This window comes from Cygnus atratus, chromosome 1, assembly GCF_013377495.2.
Source record: "Cygnus atratus isolate AKBS03 ecotype Queensland, Australia chromosome 1, CAtr_DNAZoo_HiC_assembly, whole genome shotgun sequence".
Lineage (NCBI taxonomy): Eukaryota > Metazoa > Chordata > Aves > Anseriformes > Anatidae > Cygnus > Cygnus atratus.
In genome coordinates this window covers 14,863,526-14,880,985 of record NC_066362.1, presented here as the reverse complement: position 1 = coordinate 14,880,985, position 17,460 = coordinate 14,863,526, and the positions used below count along the sequence as shown (strand labels likewise).

Sequence of the window (17,460 nt, the reverse complement as noted above, 5' to 3'; positions counted from 1 at the left end):
TTGGCAAGCTCCTGCTGGCAGGCCAATGAGGCCTATATTTAGTACTGGTCCTGTTTAGCCAACAAGCTGGGAAAATTGTCATGATGATGCAACCAGAGATTTACTGAGGCTGTTTTCCAACAGCTGAAGAAGACATGGTTGAAATGGGCTTTGAATTTCCAGATCTGAATCTTGTTGTTCCCATTTTCTTTGGGTACGGTACATCCTGCTCCCAAGCCCAGGCTCCAGCAAGAACTAGAGATCATTCCAATTTTGTAGTGCTGGGATTCCTACAAAGCTGGCTATTTTGATATACAGCTTGGCACCCAAAACTTTGCTCTCGTTTTTCTGTTGAGATCCAGCTGCAGCTTCCTCCTTCCCTGCTACTCTGGTGGCATGTTGCTCCGTGGCTACCTAAAGCATGCGTGCTCCCAGATGTGCTGTGAGCAGAGATCCAGAGAACAGCAACAATTTTCCTTATCTAAACCCTCTTTGTCTGTCATCTGCCATGGGCATGTATACTATGTACCACTCGAAAAGCTCCTGATATCGAAGGCAATGTAAGCCCTGATGCTCAGTGTTCTTTCCCCTTGTGAAAAAGCAACACCAGAAACCTCCCAGAGAAGTGGAGAGATACCATAGGCTTATCTTATTTAATTCCCACCCAGAATTGGCCACAGGGACATCCAGTATTCAAGCAGAGCATCTAATGTACCTTCTTCCAGAAGCCATTCCTATGGGAATGATCACCATACTGAGAGGAACAGTCGTACTGTTCTCAATGATTGCTTCGGTCTTGGATACGTACTGTTTGCATTTAAGTTACATTTTCAGCTGGAAATTTAATCTGTACTTAAGCTTTGCACATATAACAGTGTTTAGCAAAAGTATGAAAGAAATTACCTCTTGAGGAGAAAAAGAAGCAAATATCCCAATGTAAACATGATTTTATTGTCTTTGTTTAAGCTGTGTGAAGGAATGGAGATCCATATGGGATGAACTAAACTTAACAGTCCTTTTATTAACAAAACTTTTCAAACACACTCTGCTCAGCAACTCAAGGCACATGAAAAAAAGATTAAGGAGGACACTACTTTTTTCTTCCTTGCTTTAAAAATCCATACATCAGAATACTTGCTTGTGTCTTGCCACATATTCTCATACGCAAATGAATTTTGGAGGTATTTTTATAAGCGTTGTCAAGAAGTACCATAATACTTCATTTAAATCTTTTTTCATCTGAAGCAAGCATTATTTGGGGTCTTGTAGCTACAGCGAAGCATGAAAAGTTAGCTGTGCTTGGGTTGGCTCTGTTGGTATTTTCTCTTCTATATGCTAAGCAGGATGTTCCCAGGACTTGCTAACATTGCACGTGTGTTCTCTGCTTTTGCTGTTTCAGCATTGCTGGCAGCATCTTGCACAACTAAGAACACGGACTCTGCTGTTATCCCTGTGTGTCCATTCCCTGTACATAGAAATTAGGTTGGTCTGCTGATTTAGTTACTGTGAAGACAGGTCATCACTGACATTTCTTGTGGAAGTTTTCAGTGATTTGACACTTTTTGTTACAGTACAATTTCTAGCTCTTCTTCCAGTGAACAAATGTTGATTAATAACTCTTGGCATCAGAAATAACTCACAGCTTTTGCTTATTTTCAGCAGTTTAGTAAACTGAGGGAAGGTCTTGACAGTCTTCCTTTGCTTTGATTAGTAGCTGATTGACTGTTTTGTATCTTTCTCAGCTTTCTGTCCATTGGGCCAAGAATAATATGGAGAGCTGCTTGTGCATGAAACATCCATCCTGTACAAATCCCCTCAGATGTTTGTAGTGTTGCCTTAAATAAATTCATTGCAAACTCCTTATTTAGCAAATACTGCCACATAATGACTTGCAGGTATGCACATTCTCCAAGTCATAAGCCATCTCTACTCCACTGATCTGCCAGCGAGATACTTGCTTGCTTCTTCCAAAAGAGTCTTTCTTCCATGAATAAAGTAGTGTAGAGAATAGTGCAAGCTGCAAACCAATTCTTGGAGAGTAGGCACTCAGGAGTAATGCATGCTCCTACCTTTACAGGAATAGTCGTGCTGTATTACTTGCAGACTTAAGAAATATTGAAAAGAATGCTTTTATTTGGGCAAAACAGCCAAGAAACTAAGTTACAGTAAGGAACATTCGGCCCAGCTCTCAGCTTTCAGCGCCTTGCTGTCATTTGGTCTGAAAGCAGACTGTAGTAAGGACTTGTCCTGTTGCATCTCCTCTGCCAGCTGTCCCTTCTTTAAGGCCTTTTTGATCAAGAAAACCACTGAGCAGGGATGGATTCCCAGACTAGATCCTGACTAGTGACAGATGACACCTTCCTTTTATTTTTTTGCACTTACATTCAGTTCAGCAAGCCACCGTGTGTTAGTTTTAGGTGTTGGTAGAAGTGTTAGAGAAGCATTTTGCAAGTTGGTTTCTCAATCAGGCAGCCCGGGCTTGAGTGGTGCCAAATGCAGCATGTGTGCACAGGCTGGACTCTTCCACGGGCCTTGCTACTCCCATTGAGCTTCCTAAGCTCAAGGCTTTGTTAACCACAGATTTTAGGAAAAAGCACGCAGCCAATTAACAAGAAACGTCTTGCTCTGAGCAAATTGTAGAGACTAAATGGGATACATGGATGTGAACATCTATTGAAGGTTCTCCTGTTGTACACCTCTCTCCCTCACAACCTGGGAGCTTTGTGGTATTCTGTCACAGCCTGATTTGCTGTATTGCTGGCTCCCATGTTGTGTGACTGAGTTTGAAAAATTGCTGTAATAATCAGCAATCAGTGGGTAATGGTTTCCTCTGAGTTAAGAAAGAGCAGCTGCCAACTCCTGCTATGCTCTGTTGGATGCATTGGGCATCATCGTCAGGCTCCTTGGGTTCCAGCTTCTGGTATTTTGAATGAGGGAAACGATCTCTAACTATTTTTGATCGTTCTTGCTGGGGGAGAACATGGCCCATCTTTCCCTATGTGTACCATTCCAAGAGGTCTGCCGAGTATTTTTTTCAGCACTATTGAGGTATTTGAGTCACAATGACGATGTTCTCCATCTCTGTAATCCATACTCTAGAGTCAGCTTTGTTTCTTCTTCCCAAAAGTCTTTGGTAGCCAAGAAAAGCGGGTTGTTTTGCAAGTTAAACAGATCCCCTAGGTTCCCCAAAAGGACTGATTGTCGTAAGGGAGTCATTGTCTTGTTGATCTCTTTTTATTTCTGGTAGGCACTGAGAAGTTTTGGGGAATTATCTGTTTGTGTCTCTCCAGATGTCATTCTTTTTTTCAGCCTTCTTAAAATAAATTATTATTTTTTTCTTCTGGACTTATATTTATTTTAATGCCTTAGTTTTATGTATTTTTTTTTAAACCACACCCTTTATGGATTTGTGAAATTTTGGACATCTACAAATACTTCCTTTCCTGTTGGAGCAGAAATGTTGTGATATGGACATTTGTGCCCTTGTCTGCTCCCATGAAGCTTCCCCCCGTAACAGTGCTGTCCTAACTGAGGCCAGCAAGTTGTCTATTTCTAGTGGTGTTTAAATTGTTCCAGGGGTTGTGGTATCCATTAAGTTTTTTGGGAGGTCTTGCTGTAAACTACGTGTTATTTGCTGTATTTAAACAAATCCTGGCAGGCAGTTCCCATCTGTAGCGCAGTTTCCATTTTTTTTGGAGATTTAATTATTTTTAATTGCTTTCTTGTGATTCAGTCTCAGGTTTTATTCTCTTGATCTTGTAAATAACACTGATAGGTATTTTGTGGGCTTTAGCTTTGATGCTGTTGCAAATTAGGGTATTGTGATTATGGTAAAGCCTTTTCTATGACTCTCTTTCTTGGCCTCTTTCTTGTGAAGATGATATACAAAAGGGATCTCTCTGAAGTCTGGCTTAACAAGATAAAGATAGATAAATCACTTCTCAGTAGGTCCAGTCACTGATGCCGCTAGCTAGACTGGCTAATTTTGGGTAGATCCATACATGTTAGGACAACTACACTGTGGTGGTCCCACACTATTACTTTCTTCAAGCCTTAGTTATCCTAGAAACGGGCTTTTTTTTTGTTTGTTGCCATGTCCCTCTTGTTTGCTTGGTTTATTTCTGTTATTACTGCACTAGCTGCGTTAAGACTTTTCCACTTTTCTAGTCAGACGTGTATTTATTACGAAGTTCCCTCTCCACTTTGAGCCTGTTGACACCAGTACTCAGGAGGGAGAATACAGAGCATTATGCTGAGTCTTCCAGTGCTTTGCACCTTGAAGCATACAGAGACGTCTTTTCCTGGTTTCTTTTGCTGTCAGGTTCCTTTTCTGAAGGGATTCACAGTCAGGAGAATTTTTAGCAAGTCTGTCCCAGTGCAGGTGTTGCTGGTGTCTGCAGCTACTTGCGCTTTTGGCATTTGGTTCTCTTGCCACCATTCCATGGTGCATTTCCTGGCTGCTGAAAGTGGTCAGTGTAGTCTGGTTTTAGTTTTAGAGCTCCAAGCAAAAGCAACAAGAGCTGAGAATTGAGGCGAAGATCCTGAGCTGCAGCAGGGAATAATCATTCACATTATGGCTTTATCTACTGATAAAACAAACAAACAAACAAACAAACAAAATTTGTATTTTATAAAGTGTATTTACTCTCATTGCATAGTCCTGATAATACAAGTACTTAAGGATTGCTTTGTGAAAAAGTCCTTTTCTTTGTGAAAAAGTCCTTTTCTTTGTGAAAGGGAAAGTTTTGCAGTAAACTAAAGACCACTGTGACTAGGTTGGGTTTTTCCCAGCATTTATGTGGGTGGCTGATTCCATAAAAATATTCCTCCACATACAGGTCTTTGCAGCTCATGTAAATCTTTATTGAGACACATGAGGTAGCAGAATAACACACTATTTTTTCTTGGATGTTCACTTTTTTTTTTTTTTTTTTTTGGTGCACTTTGTAGGGCTGGTGTAGAAAAGGAATATGGGGTCAGATGGGAAAGCAGTCGAGTAGAGAACTAAGACGGCAGGGAATGATTGGTGGTTGGCTTCTTGGAGGGGAGATGGAGGGCTGGAGGATGCATGTATCTGTGTGCATCCACAGCCAGCTTTTCAGAGGAAAATACTTACAGGTACACACAGGGATGGAGCAATAGAAGGGCGTTAAGAAAGACAAGGCACTAAAAATATATCGATGAGTTAGTTTTTTTTGTTTTTTGTTTTTTTTTAATCATAGAATCACAGAATCATTAGGGTTGGAAAAGATCTTCAAGACCATCTGGTCCAACCATCCCCCTACTACCAATGTCACCCACTAAACCATGTCCCTCTCCAGTTTGGGGTGCAGGGCTTGGGATTGAGCCCCCTTGAAGACAGCTGGTTCTTTTCTTCTGGTGCTAACTCTGTGAAAACAGTGTCCCTTTCTTTCTTTCTCTCTCTCTTTATTTCTTTTTCCTTTCCTTTCCTTTCCTTTCCTTTCCTTTCCTTTCCTTTCCTTTCCTTTCCTTTCCTTTCCTTTCCTTTCCTTTCCTTTCCTTTCCTTTCCTTTCCTTTCCTTTCCTTTCCTTTCCTTTCCTTTCCTTTCCTTTCCTTTCCTTTCCTTTCCTTTCCTTTCCTTTCCTTTCCTTTAATCCTAATGCTATACATTGTTGACTGTGTTTAGATGGCTTGTGGGAATACAGATCTCCAGAGGACAGGGTAAACTAAACAAGCTTTTATATAAGGATAAATAAGGATTTTTGAGTGCACACTGATCTCTGAATTGCTCATGGTAGCATTTACTGAAGAAAGCAGAGGGAGAATAAGAAAAGGAGAACAGCAGGAATAAATGAGACTTTAGGAAAAAAGTCTTCCAAGAGATGCATTCTGCAAATCCCTCAGAGGGACGTTTAACTAACATTGAGTTAACTAACTACAGTTGTATGGATCCCGCGAAGCAGTCCTTTCAGTAATGTACCTTGTCTGACGAGGGAATTGGTTTGAATTCTGCTGGTGGTGCACCGGGAGCCCTCGAGGGGTGTGCATGGTGCCACTTGAGGGTCAGGAGTCTGCCCTTCTTTTCAGAAAAGCTGAGTGCCTGGTGCAGATGTCATAAAATGGCCTTGGTCTGGCCTTCGCTTCAATGTGTCCTTGCCTCAAAGACCCAGAACACACAGCTCATCCTGGCACTTGAAGCTCAACTGTTTAATGACTTCTAAACCCCCCTTTGCCCTGGTTTGCCCAGCTTTTTGCCAGGGTTGCTGCCGCAGGGTTCCTGAGGGCCTGGGAAGATGCAGCCGCACGCAATGACCACCGACTCCCAACGAAGCTGGTGCCAGACCCCACAGGACCTTCAAGTCTCCGGTCTTCTTGGAAACCACTCTTCACCCTCACTTCAGTGTGCCATTACAGTATCAGATGCCCAGAGAAGTTCCCCTGAGAAATGAACATTTGGCTAATTAACACCTCCCCAGAACACAAGGCCTGCGGCGGCGTAACGAACTGCCTGCCTTGGTGTGAGGCATTGTCCTGAACTGCAAGGCCCCTGCCCGGAGCGTTTCAGTTTCAGACCCCTTTAAAGTTACGGAGGTCTCTGTGTATTTTTCTCTCTAGGCAGTCAGAATTACTGTTTTGTAAAGTTTGGGAGATACATCATATTCCATGGGATAGAAAGAGGTTTGTGAAACAGAAATGCTGTCGTGAACTTCATCAAAATGAAGGATATCTTGACTGGAGGGAGAGCATTTCCTGAAGAGATCTGTTTATCTCACCGAGGTTCTTTTCTGCGGAGACATTTGACAGCAGAGCAGAAGAGCTGCCATCCTGCATCACAGCCAGAGCCTGTCCAGCCCGGTCTCCTGTCTCTGACAGAGGCCAGCTTCAAATGCTTCGGGGAAAAATACATTTCCATCACGATGGGAAATAACCTCCCCATGCGATGAGCTCAATGCCAATCCCAGACACCTGCTGGTTGATTTGGGGTGGAGGCACAAGACTGACTGTTCCTTTACAATTTATTATTTTAAATCTCAGGTAATTTAACAGTAAATATTCTTAGCAAAATTCAGCTCTGGCCCTATCTTGAATTGTTAATTATCTCTTTGTCAAGAAACTGCATTGCAGCACCAGATTTCTCAGGCTACTAAACTGTGTAGCTCTGGTAGCCTTTTGTGGGGTAATTAGTTTAATCTAGATAAAAGGAGATATGTTCAGAGGCATAGGAGGATCTGGTGCAAAGTCTGAGCTGTAGTTTTAAGACTGTTTTGCACTATGGGCCATTAACACATTTCTGTTTTCTTCTCCTCTCTCCTTTCAGGCATCCTGCCTGGTTATCCCACATTTATCACACCAGATTTTACTTCCTTTCTTTATCTTTTCCAGCAATGCTGCTATGTACAGTTTGCTTTTTCCATTTATTTCTTCATGCATTTATGCGGAGTGTCAGTAAACTCTGACCATAGACACTACAGCTTGGAAAGCACGACCAGCATTTGCAAACTGACTTGTAAAGCTGAACGCCAGAGAGATTGCAACAAAGTGTGGGATGTACCCGTACTTACTAGATATAGCACTTCTGCCATACACGGGTCTCTTTTGTTACCTAAAATTAACTGTGTTTCTGGCACGGTGCTGCTGCTGTTTCCAAAGTGACAGCCTCTTCTTTTGCATCCCCAGATCACCTGAGCAATGGTACACCTTTTTCTAAACACCGCCTATTTGTATTGTGGAGGGCTCTTGTCTAATGCTACCTTGCATGCTCTGAAATTACAAACCCCTGTTCCCAGGGGTAGGCAGGGACAAGGTTCTCCTGTGAAGTGCCCACCTGACAGGACACCAACCTTTATCTTCCTGGGTGAAGACTCATTGGTGCTAGACTGCTTTGAAAGCCTCTTTTATTTTATTTTATTTTTTTTTTAAATTGACTGTTGTCAAAAGCTAGGAAAAAACATGCTTTTCTGATTGTCTCCTCCTGTATGTATCACATTAGGACCAGCTGCCAATGCCCGGCTGCTCTCTGACACAATGATGCAAGAACTTCACATGGTGATAGCCCTGTCGTTTGTATCTTTTGATTAGTCTTTATTATTAATGGTGTAAGTGCAGGCAAGTTGCTTTCTTTTCTCTAGCATCAGTTTTGCTTTCTGTAAACCTGTCACAAAGTTTCATATCAGTACATTTTCTGGCCAATTCTGCCTCCAAAATGCAGACTGGGTTGAGTGTGGTTGAACCTCTTCCTGCAGACTTCTGTCCAGGAGAACAGCTGATTTCTGGGCTGCTATTTCCAATGTACTGTATAATTTACAGCCAGAAGATTCATGAAAGCACGTGGTTTTTTTTGGTACTTCACTGTTAATGAGATACTCGAAAGGCTTACTAGACCTTGTAGACATTTTGGTACCTTGGATTTTCACTTTAGGTATTATTTTCAAGGCTACATGACAAAGAGTAAGAAAGTCATTGGCACAGTTTGCAGTCTACATTATCTATGGCACTACTCGTGGATTTGCAGAACACTGCCAGTAGATAGTAATAAAGGTTCATCATGAAAAATACCCTAAAAGTTATAATTCCCATTTGTATTTTTCTCAAGCCAGTTGTTCTTATCTGTATTTCTGTATCATCAGATGTATTTTACAGGAAATTCTGCTAAGTATGTATTAATTAAGGCTAAATATTCTGCTAATGGTTAAATACCTCTAACAAGTGTATTCAAGGGAGATCTAAATATCATAATGTTGTACACCTCTGCCTTACAACCTCTCTTCCTGTCCCAGAATATATTTAGGCTGGAGCCTTGGAGACACACTCCTTGCTAACCAACACCTTTACGTTCCTGCTGGAGCCAAAGGGTACGTGAAGTCACAACGGAGTCTGAGGCACTGCCTCTAAGAATAGAATCAAATTGCCACTGTTAGGTGCGGCAATGACGTGAATTTACGCTACTGGAAAAATATAACGCATCTTAAAAGAACATAAAAAATAGACCTTAAAAATAACTTTAAAAAATAATTAAAAAAATCTTTGGGATAACAGCAGGAAAGGATGATAATTGAGACCTACTCAGAAAAATTAGTAATTTTCTCTCTCCGCATGCTGTGCTAGAGCCTGTGAAAAATGTATTTAGTGATTAATTTACACTTCCTGCTTTATAGCCCTTATGAAAAGGCTATTTTGAAGGGCTGGTCTATTTAGAGCGTGCTTAGGTGTTGAAAGACGTTAGGCCCACACTCAGCAAATTGTGGTCCAGCTCCCTGCTCGGGCAGCAGCAGCTGTCCTAAAGAAACACCTTTCAAGGTTTTGGGTGCGCAGCCACCACTGCACAAGGCAACAGCTGGACGCTGCACTCTGCCTCCTGGTACCAGCAGCTGCAGAACCTGGCCTGGGAAGAGAAGACCCATACTTGTGCCCAGCCTCCAGCGTGCCCCATCCACCTCCTCACCTGCAGAGCAATTCCATCCCACCTTGAGGCCAGGCTGCCTCAAACCGTATCTCCACTTTTTTTTTCCCCCCTTGGCCAAAAAACAAAGTCTGTTGTGGGTGGAGGTTAAGAGATGCATGTAACAGCCAACAGATCATCAGCCACATGAATGCACGGCTACTTGTAAACGAAGCGGCAGCAAGCTAATAGCTTGTTCTGTAGGTAGAAAGGAGACTGAGCAGCTACCGTTGATCTCCACGATGTCAGGCTGGCAAAATCCCAATGCACTGCAGAGGGGTGCTCTCCACTGCCTGGCAGCCCAGCCGCACGCTTCATGGGCAAGATGAAGAAAGAAGCCTGCTAATTATTTCAGCACAGAGGTGTTTCAGATGTCAGTAACAAATACTGTACCTAATTCAGTGTAGCACATTGTAAACTGTTGCTAAAAATGACTGGTGTAAGCTTAGTGCAGGACTAAACAGTCTTCCTCTGGGTGCAGGTTTCTTGTAGACCTTTATCTGCATATGGAGGCTGATTTAGGAATGCCCTTTCCCTTGAAGTTGTGATTAGCATTTACTTGACCATGTTGCATTTGAATTTAGCAGTAGATTTACCTGTTCTTTTAAAACCAGGAATTTACTACAATCTTTAGATTTTTCTTTAAAGAACAGAACAGGAATGAATTAAGTGCTCCTATAAAGCGGTAATATTCTCTTCACACTTTACAATTATAGTAATTGGAATTCTAACACTACAGACTCTTAAAATTGAAGATATTTGATAGTCTACAAAGTTATTAATATGGAACTAAAACAATTCCTCTGAGTGGGACTTTGAATATGATTTCTTACTGAGACTACACAGTCTTGAAATGACTGGGTGACAATATTTACTGATATTTTGGGGAAAAGTGCTTAGTCATGAAGGAAAATCAAATGAATAGAACATGTCAATTTATTTCAGATCTACAAAATACAAATCTAAAAATATCATTTTACAGACAATATTCACCATTTCATTTATATTTTAGTATGTTCTTAAGCCTATCTTGTAGAGAATGATAATAGAACAATAAAATATTCTACATTTTAACTTTTTAGATTTCCTTAACTAAGTCTATCATATACATCAAAAATATTGCTGTGCACAGTAACCAACTAAACATCTATATTTCAAAAATAGGTTGCCTGTGTCTCATGACAGAGACACCAATTACAGTACATTTATTAAAAATCCTTCCAGAATACACTCAGTAGTAATAGTGGCAGCAGTAGTTAAAATCTTAACAGTTCTGTGAAACTATCGAAGCAAATGATAACAGAATTACAGAATTCAGTTAATCACGTAAATGTAATGTAAAACCCATGTAAAACTACTATGAAAGAAGAAATTACACAGGCACAAGTGCAAAAAAGCAATATTGTAAGCCATCTTCTCTCTTTGGTAAAAATCAATTAGGAGGAAGTATACTATAATAATTGAAGTCAAAGACTAACTCATGCTATTTTTATTCCTACCGTAGGCAGACCACATGATTTGCAGGTATCCTACAGCACACAAGTTAAAATTCTACTTAACACTGCCCACTTTTTCCTCTTTAAAGTTTAAATATTGAAATTAAAGATAAGGATTTTTTTTTCTTTCATAAATAGCTTCTCAGTAGTATAGTCTCTTCAAGAATTTAAAAATAAATAGCAAAATATACACAATTTCAAAGATTATATTTAATTCCTTATGGGTATATCCTGAAAATATATCTCCAAAGAATAAATAACTTTGGGTTTCTCGAATATTTGGTAAAATGTCGATTACTCTTATGTAAGGACTTTTCTCTGAGAAGTAAGGAAGTACCATTGCTTTTTCTATAAAGCTTTTACTATACAGATGGAATTTTAGTAAATTTACAGTAAGAATATGATCTGTAATATAATATGGACCTTCCCCATTAAAAAAATACAGTAAAAAAAACTTCCAAAAATAAACCTTCAGAATTTCAGGTTCAAACCTGAGGAGCCTCCAGGGAACTCTGAAGTTCTCCTCGAGCGACAGTCACGCTCAGTTGTGTATGTCAGGAGGCTAAAATAACAGTAAGGTAATTTCTTCTAGCAGTAGAATCAAAGCTGTTTCCTACTGACGACACATTAAAAATCCCAAAACAACAAAAAGTTAGGAAAGGGACAAAGGGGAGTGACGTGGGTGAAGAACACTTGAGTGTAAACCATCCTGAGAAAGAAATACATTTCCTACAGGCATTTCAATGTATTTTAAATAGACTCTTTTTTCCCCATTTGAAGGGCTTGACCCTCATGAACAATTAAGGTAATGCCACAGAAAATTTCTATTTGAGTTTGCAGGTTATCATCTTATTCAAACTCCTCCTTCACTACTACTAAAGAAAAAAAAAATTGCAGGCCACATCAGCAAAGCAGCTAGGTAACAGAATCCAGCAACTTGAAACGTCATTAGACATTCAGGAAAAAAGAAGATCTTCACTGCAGGAAGATCTTCTGGAGCAGCAAAGCAAAAGCCCCTGCCTTTTTGAAGATCCATTTAAGCTGCCAGCCAAGTAAAGGCAGTTTCGACTGCTCATTTATTCGGAATGCATAAATAATAACATGTAGATTTGCTAACTTCCTATTCACACCTACAGCTGATTTACATAAAATGTTAAGCAGAATGCTTTTCTACTCCTTGCTTGATTCCAAGCACAAGATGTAAAAACCAGTTAAATTGCACAGTCCAGCCCTTATCTCTGCAAACCTCTATCTGATCAAGAAAATGCTTTTTGGCATCTTCTTCGCTTTTCCCTACTGTCAGTGCATCCCGGATATATTCGATATCCTCTTTGCTGGTTAACTGGGGCATTCCAGTCATTAGCATCATGGAGAACAGGATGATCAGCAGGTTTGTGTGGTGTCGAAGAGCTAAATAAGCCTTCACGCATACGTCCTACAAAAGAGAAGAATTGTTTGTTAATTGATGAGGTCAACTGAAAGGGATGGCTTAGGATTTTCATCACAGGAACTCAGGTATGAAGTGCTCTCACTGACCAACACTATTCAATTACTGGCGTACATCAGACAGAGGAGACCCAAGGGAGCTGTTCATCTGAGCAGAAACACTAAACTGATGTCTGCATCCCTTGCTCGTTGTTACTTCATTCATGAACACACCTTAGGGCAACAAGTCCTCTTCTGGTGTACAAACAAAAGGCACTTTTTAATAATATTATATTAATTGCTAAAGCGTAAAGCCTTAGCTTCACCACAATTTCAGATTAATTTCCCTGTTGTATAATCCCTTTCTGTGACTGTTAGAGACAGCAGTAATTCATTGTCTTCCTCTACAGCTGGAATGTTTCCATTTAAAGACCATGGGACAGCAAGTGATACTGAACAAAGCAGCACCTCCAGGGGTCTATTCTTCATTTTATATATGCGTCTATAAAATTTGCAGAGGTGATGGCTTGCTAATGGAGAAGATTTTTCAGGCTTGGCGTTCTGAGAAATTTTTCCAGCTGACAGCTCTAGTTTAAACTCAGGCACACTGCCTGGCTTTAGGACTGCTATGTTTATGTACTGCCATACTGGATTCAATGGATTATTGTTCTTGGTGTTGTTGTTTTTTTTCTAAATTGCATTTTCACTTCCATATATAAATAATTTGTGCTTAACAGCATAAACTTTAGAGGAATGAAATTTCTGCAGTTTGGAAAAACATGAAATGCCTTTTAAAAGAATACTTAATGATAAGTGACTAATACATAAATTGAAATGATTATTTCTTATATTAAATTTATTACTCATTTACTTTTAGAAATAACATTTTAAGGAAAACAATGCAATGAAGAAATCAATCAAACATTACAAAGTTAAATTGGACTTGCAACGCAGAAACGTAAAAAGATGAGAAATATTTCCAGGAAGGCTGCAGCTATTAAAACCTAAGCTGAACCAATGCTGATTTTTACCCAACTAAATATTCATATTAACGTTTCTAGAAATTTATATGAACTTATTTAATAAATATATATGAAATTTAAGTGTTTTGATGTAAATTCTACCAAATCTCATTAGCTCTCTAGAATTCTGTTTATTTTTCACATGGTATATGTTTTTTTTTTTGTTCCTTAGAAACAGGAAGAATTGCACAAATAATCATAACATCTATCACTGTTCACATCACCATCATCAGGACAAACAATCAGACAGGTTAGGAAGATACAAAGGAAGAAAGATGATACTTTGAAGATCTGTCTGTAGGGTTTCTTTCTTTCCTTTTTTTTTTCTCCTCTATTGCCTGAGCCCTTAAATCTTTCACTCTAAATTTCAAAATAAATCCTGTCCTGAAATAAGATGAGAACTTACAAACTCTAATGTCAGTTTAGTTCTTGCAAAGCAGAAGATGAATTGCAATGGTCAAAGCACAATTTACAATAGAAAACACAACCATCTTTTCACAGGGATTAGTTTCTCTCCGTGACACTAGGAAAAAAAATTCTACTTATGTGTATCAACTTCAAACAGGGAAATCATGTCACAAGAGTTAGCGTGTGTTTTGTTCCTCTTGAAAGAGATGAAAGCTCTTTATAGTTATATCAAAGAAGGTTTTGCATTTCTCTACAGATGATGTATCTCGCTACTGAAGGTGTCTGAAGACAGAGAAACAATTATGCAGTCAAGAAACTGGCATCACTACATCTCAAATGCAGTCCTTGTAAGAATTCAATAGATTAAAAAAAATCTGCATCTACTTGTTACAGTTATTTATTCAGGCATGAATTGAATGGAGGTTTGAACTAACATCTTTCAAGAAAAGTCATTTTTGTGCTTCTGAGAAAGGCAGAGAGAATCAAAAGTAACACAGATGCATGTGTGAAGGGTTTGTGAATACCACGGGATTAGGAAAAAAACTGTTGACTAATATAAAGCCACAGGCAAAATGAGAGGAGCTGAGGAGAAACCAACAGCCCCTTGGCCAACAGATAACAAAGAACAATTGATTAATTTGACAGCTTGAAACCGTCAGAAGTGTTAGCATCCTAAAGGTCAAGCATTTTTTTAATATAAACTGTCCAAGTTCTGTTATATAGATCATCTCTTTCCTGTACAGTATACTACAGAAAAAGTGTTTTTCAGTGATGAACTGTACATCCTCCTTCTTTCTGTCACCTTTATCTGACAATCAAATACATGTGATTTTGGAAACAAACAGTACATCCAGAAGAGATTATGAGATTAGTAATGAAAATACAGATCTCTGTATTATCAAGTCAGCAGGGTAAAGTAATGAAATACGAACTAATTAAATAAATGAGATATAATGAATAAAAGTTCATTCATAACCCAGTGGAAAAACTAGTAAATATAAATTGAGGGTAACTAAGGACAGCTATGTGGACAAAGCTCAAAAGACCAGGAAGGTCATCCTACTGAAAAACTTCAATCTTCTAAGTGAAAAACTTGTATGCACATAGGAGTAAAAGAGTTGCATGGGTTTCAGCCAAAGGGTGGAAAGGAAACGCCACCACATTTGACACTTACAGGAGGAGAAATCTGGACAGTACTAAGGCATCTGAAAAATTCACAGATGGTACAGAAAAATACTTGTCTTCTTGGATTAAGTCATGCCTATCAAATATTGTTTTCTGCTAAACATTTCTGTCATGTCATTAATAACCTCTGGCATCTATTTTTTTAAACCATTGTGAGAAAAACAAACAAAAAGGGAATCAAAATTTAGACTAAGAGCTAATAGAAGTGAGCTTTGCTGCCAGTTTCATAAGGGCTGCCATGCCACTGACAGCTTTAAAAGTTCAGCAATAACTAGCTATACTCTGTTGCAGTGGATTTAATCAAAGTTGCCTGTCTAATTAGCCTTCTCTGTCGCCTGCAGTATGAGCTGTGGCTAACACATCTGTAGGGACTCTATCCAATAGGTGACAGAGAAATAAAATCGAACAAACTCAAAAGATATTTTCAAATATTAAAAGACTGAAGCCTGTAAAAACAAAGGATTCCTCTAAAGTACAACATATTTAATGTAGCTGAAGTACAAATTAATGAGAGATGCTCTTAAAAATTAATGAAGGATAAATGCTGAGACTTTTCCATTAATACTTGAATGAGTCAGCAGGCACAATGAATGAATCCCTATTAGGAAACACGATAAAACCAGCCAGTTGAAAAGCAAAGCTATCATTTTGTTTACTTTTGGTACTCTGAACATATAATTTAAAAAATACTTTTTTTCCAGCAAAATATGTGCTGCATGTCTTGCTCCATGTTACTATTTTACTTGTATGAAAGTATTTTGCTTTCAGCTTTGTTTTTGATGGTCTTTGACACAGAAAAGCCTTTCTTAGACAGAAAAGCCTTTTAATGTAGTACCAGTATAGCAGGTTATAAACAGTATGTAATGAAGCAGAACTGTACATGAACTTACATTTTTTTCAGTCAGCATTACTGTTGTCTGTGTCTAAATCACCCCACAGGTCACATATCACAGTCACAGTTCACAAAGGTAAAGCATGTTAAACACTGTTCAACTGGTTAATGACACTATGGAACTGATACTGGCACTATCACAGCATTTCTAAACAGTCAGAGTAAAAATAAATAAATAAAAAAATTGTATTCAGTCAAAACCAGGACTTGCTACTGCATTGCAAAGGCATTGCTTACCAAAGAAAGGCTAAGACCAAAATCACCTCCTGTTACTTCTGGTATTTGAGCTGCTGCAGTAAAGGTCAGACATTCTCTGAAGAGCTGGATGATCCATATACACTAACACAACATCACCTCACTGTAGACAGTAAGACGTTGCTACTCTTCCAATTCTCTATTAGCCCACTTTCATATTTTCGATTTTTTTTTGCTTCCAGAACAGAAATATTCTACAAAATGAAATATCCCAAATGGGTATTCTGGTCCCACATGTGGGCATGGCTTACAGCTGCTGAATAGCCATCCTTCTTGTATGCACAGCTCGCAGGCTTCTTTAAGAGCACAGGCTCAGCATCCCCCACTTCCAGAGCAAAACCTACCCTGCTTTTAAACCACTTGAACTACAAGCCCCCTTCGAAACACCCACACTGTAATAAAGCTAGGCCTTGTGCAAAATAAAGATTCAAAAATAGCACCTGGTTGTTTAGTCATTTTCAGAAGTTTGAGCTCAAGGATGACAATTGCCTCGATATTTGCTGTACAATAACGTATATGTTCAACAGGATGTATTCACTATCCAACAATAGGTACTCAAAGTTTAAAAACAAACTCTTTACCATGTCAGAGAGACTGGTTCATCCAAAGAGAATCCAGACATCTGATTTAGTCTTCTGCTCTGATTCTAAGACTGGGAGAGACTTTTTCTTTTGATAATATATGGAACCTTCTTTCTAATCAGGCACATATTTAAAGTTCTTGAAGACGTGCACAGGAATACCACTCCAGATATCCATTTACCTCTGCTCAGCCACGCTCTCAGACACTTCACTAAACATACCAAACAGCATTTTGCTTTGTTCCCTCCTTGCCCAGGTCCCACTCAAGTTAACAAAATCACAGCTGTTTTGGAGGGGCTCACTTTCATATGGAAACAGCAATAGAACAGATTTTTAACACTGTTCTTCTCTTTCAGAGCATTAAGTCCATCCACTTCACAACACCAGAATGTGACATAGTTTAGTGCCACTGTAAATTTCTGTCCAGATGCAGTAAGCTGAGCCCCAGGACAAGAGGGCAGATGCAGGAGGGAGTAACACTGGCACAACCAGATGAGGAACACCTAGTTGGACTACACAGAAGACTCTGCTTAATGCTGTCACTCTCTACTGCCACAAATACTGATGTCCCCTACAACATATTTTCGATCAAAACAAGAAAGGACAGCCTGGCTGGTCTGCTGCTAACTGAAACCCTTCAGTGTGGCTTTGCGGGTGTTTGCATCCTAGTTCCCATAATCCTACAGATAATGTTTGCTTTTAGTTGAAGCTAAAATATCCCAGAATTGTATTATGATTCGGTAAATTTTATTAACATAATACCCAGGAGCACAGACCTTTGAAATCTAAGGCACTAATGTTCGTTCCAGAGAGTAA

The 17,460-nt window shown here is 39.3% G+C and overlaps 1 protein-coding gene across 4 annotated transcripts in view; it reads right to left on the bottom strand.

The window, feature by feature from the left end:
* Positions 1 to 10,298: 10,298 nt before the first annotated feature.
* The window catches only part of PIK3CG (phosphatidylinositol-4,5-bisphosphate 3-kinase catalytic subunit gamma), a 39,241-nt gene continuing 32,079 nt past the window's right edge, over positions 10,299 to 17,460 (bottom strand). For all 4 annotated transcript variants that reach the window (XM_035549432.2, XM_035549434.2, XM_035549433.2 and 1 more), the window contains one exon: positions 10,299 to 12,311. In XM_035549432.2, the coding sequence (XP_035405325.1) occupies positions 12,030 to 12,311 (282 nt within the window). In that variant the 3' untranslated portion in view covers positions 10,299 to 12,029. The remainder of the gene's footprint in view (positions 12,312 to 17,460) is intronic.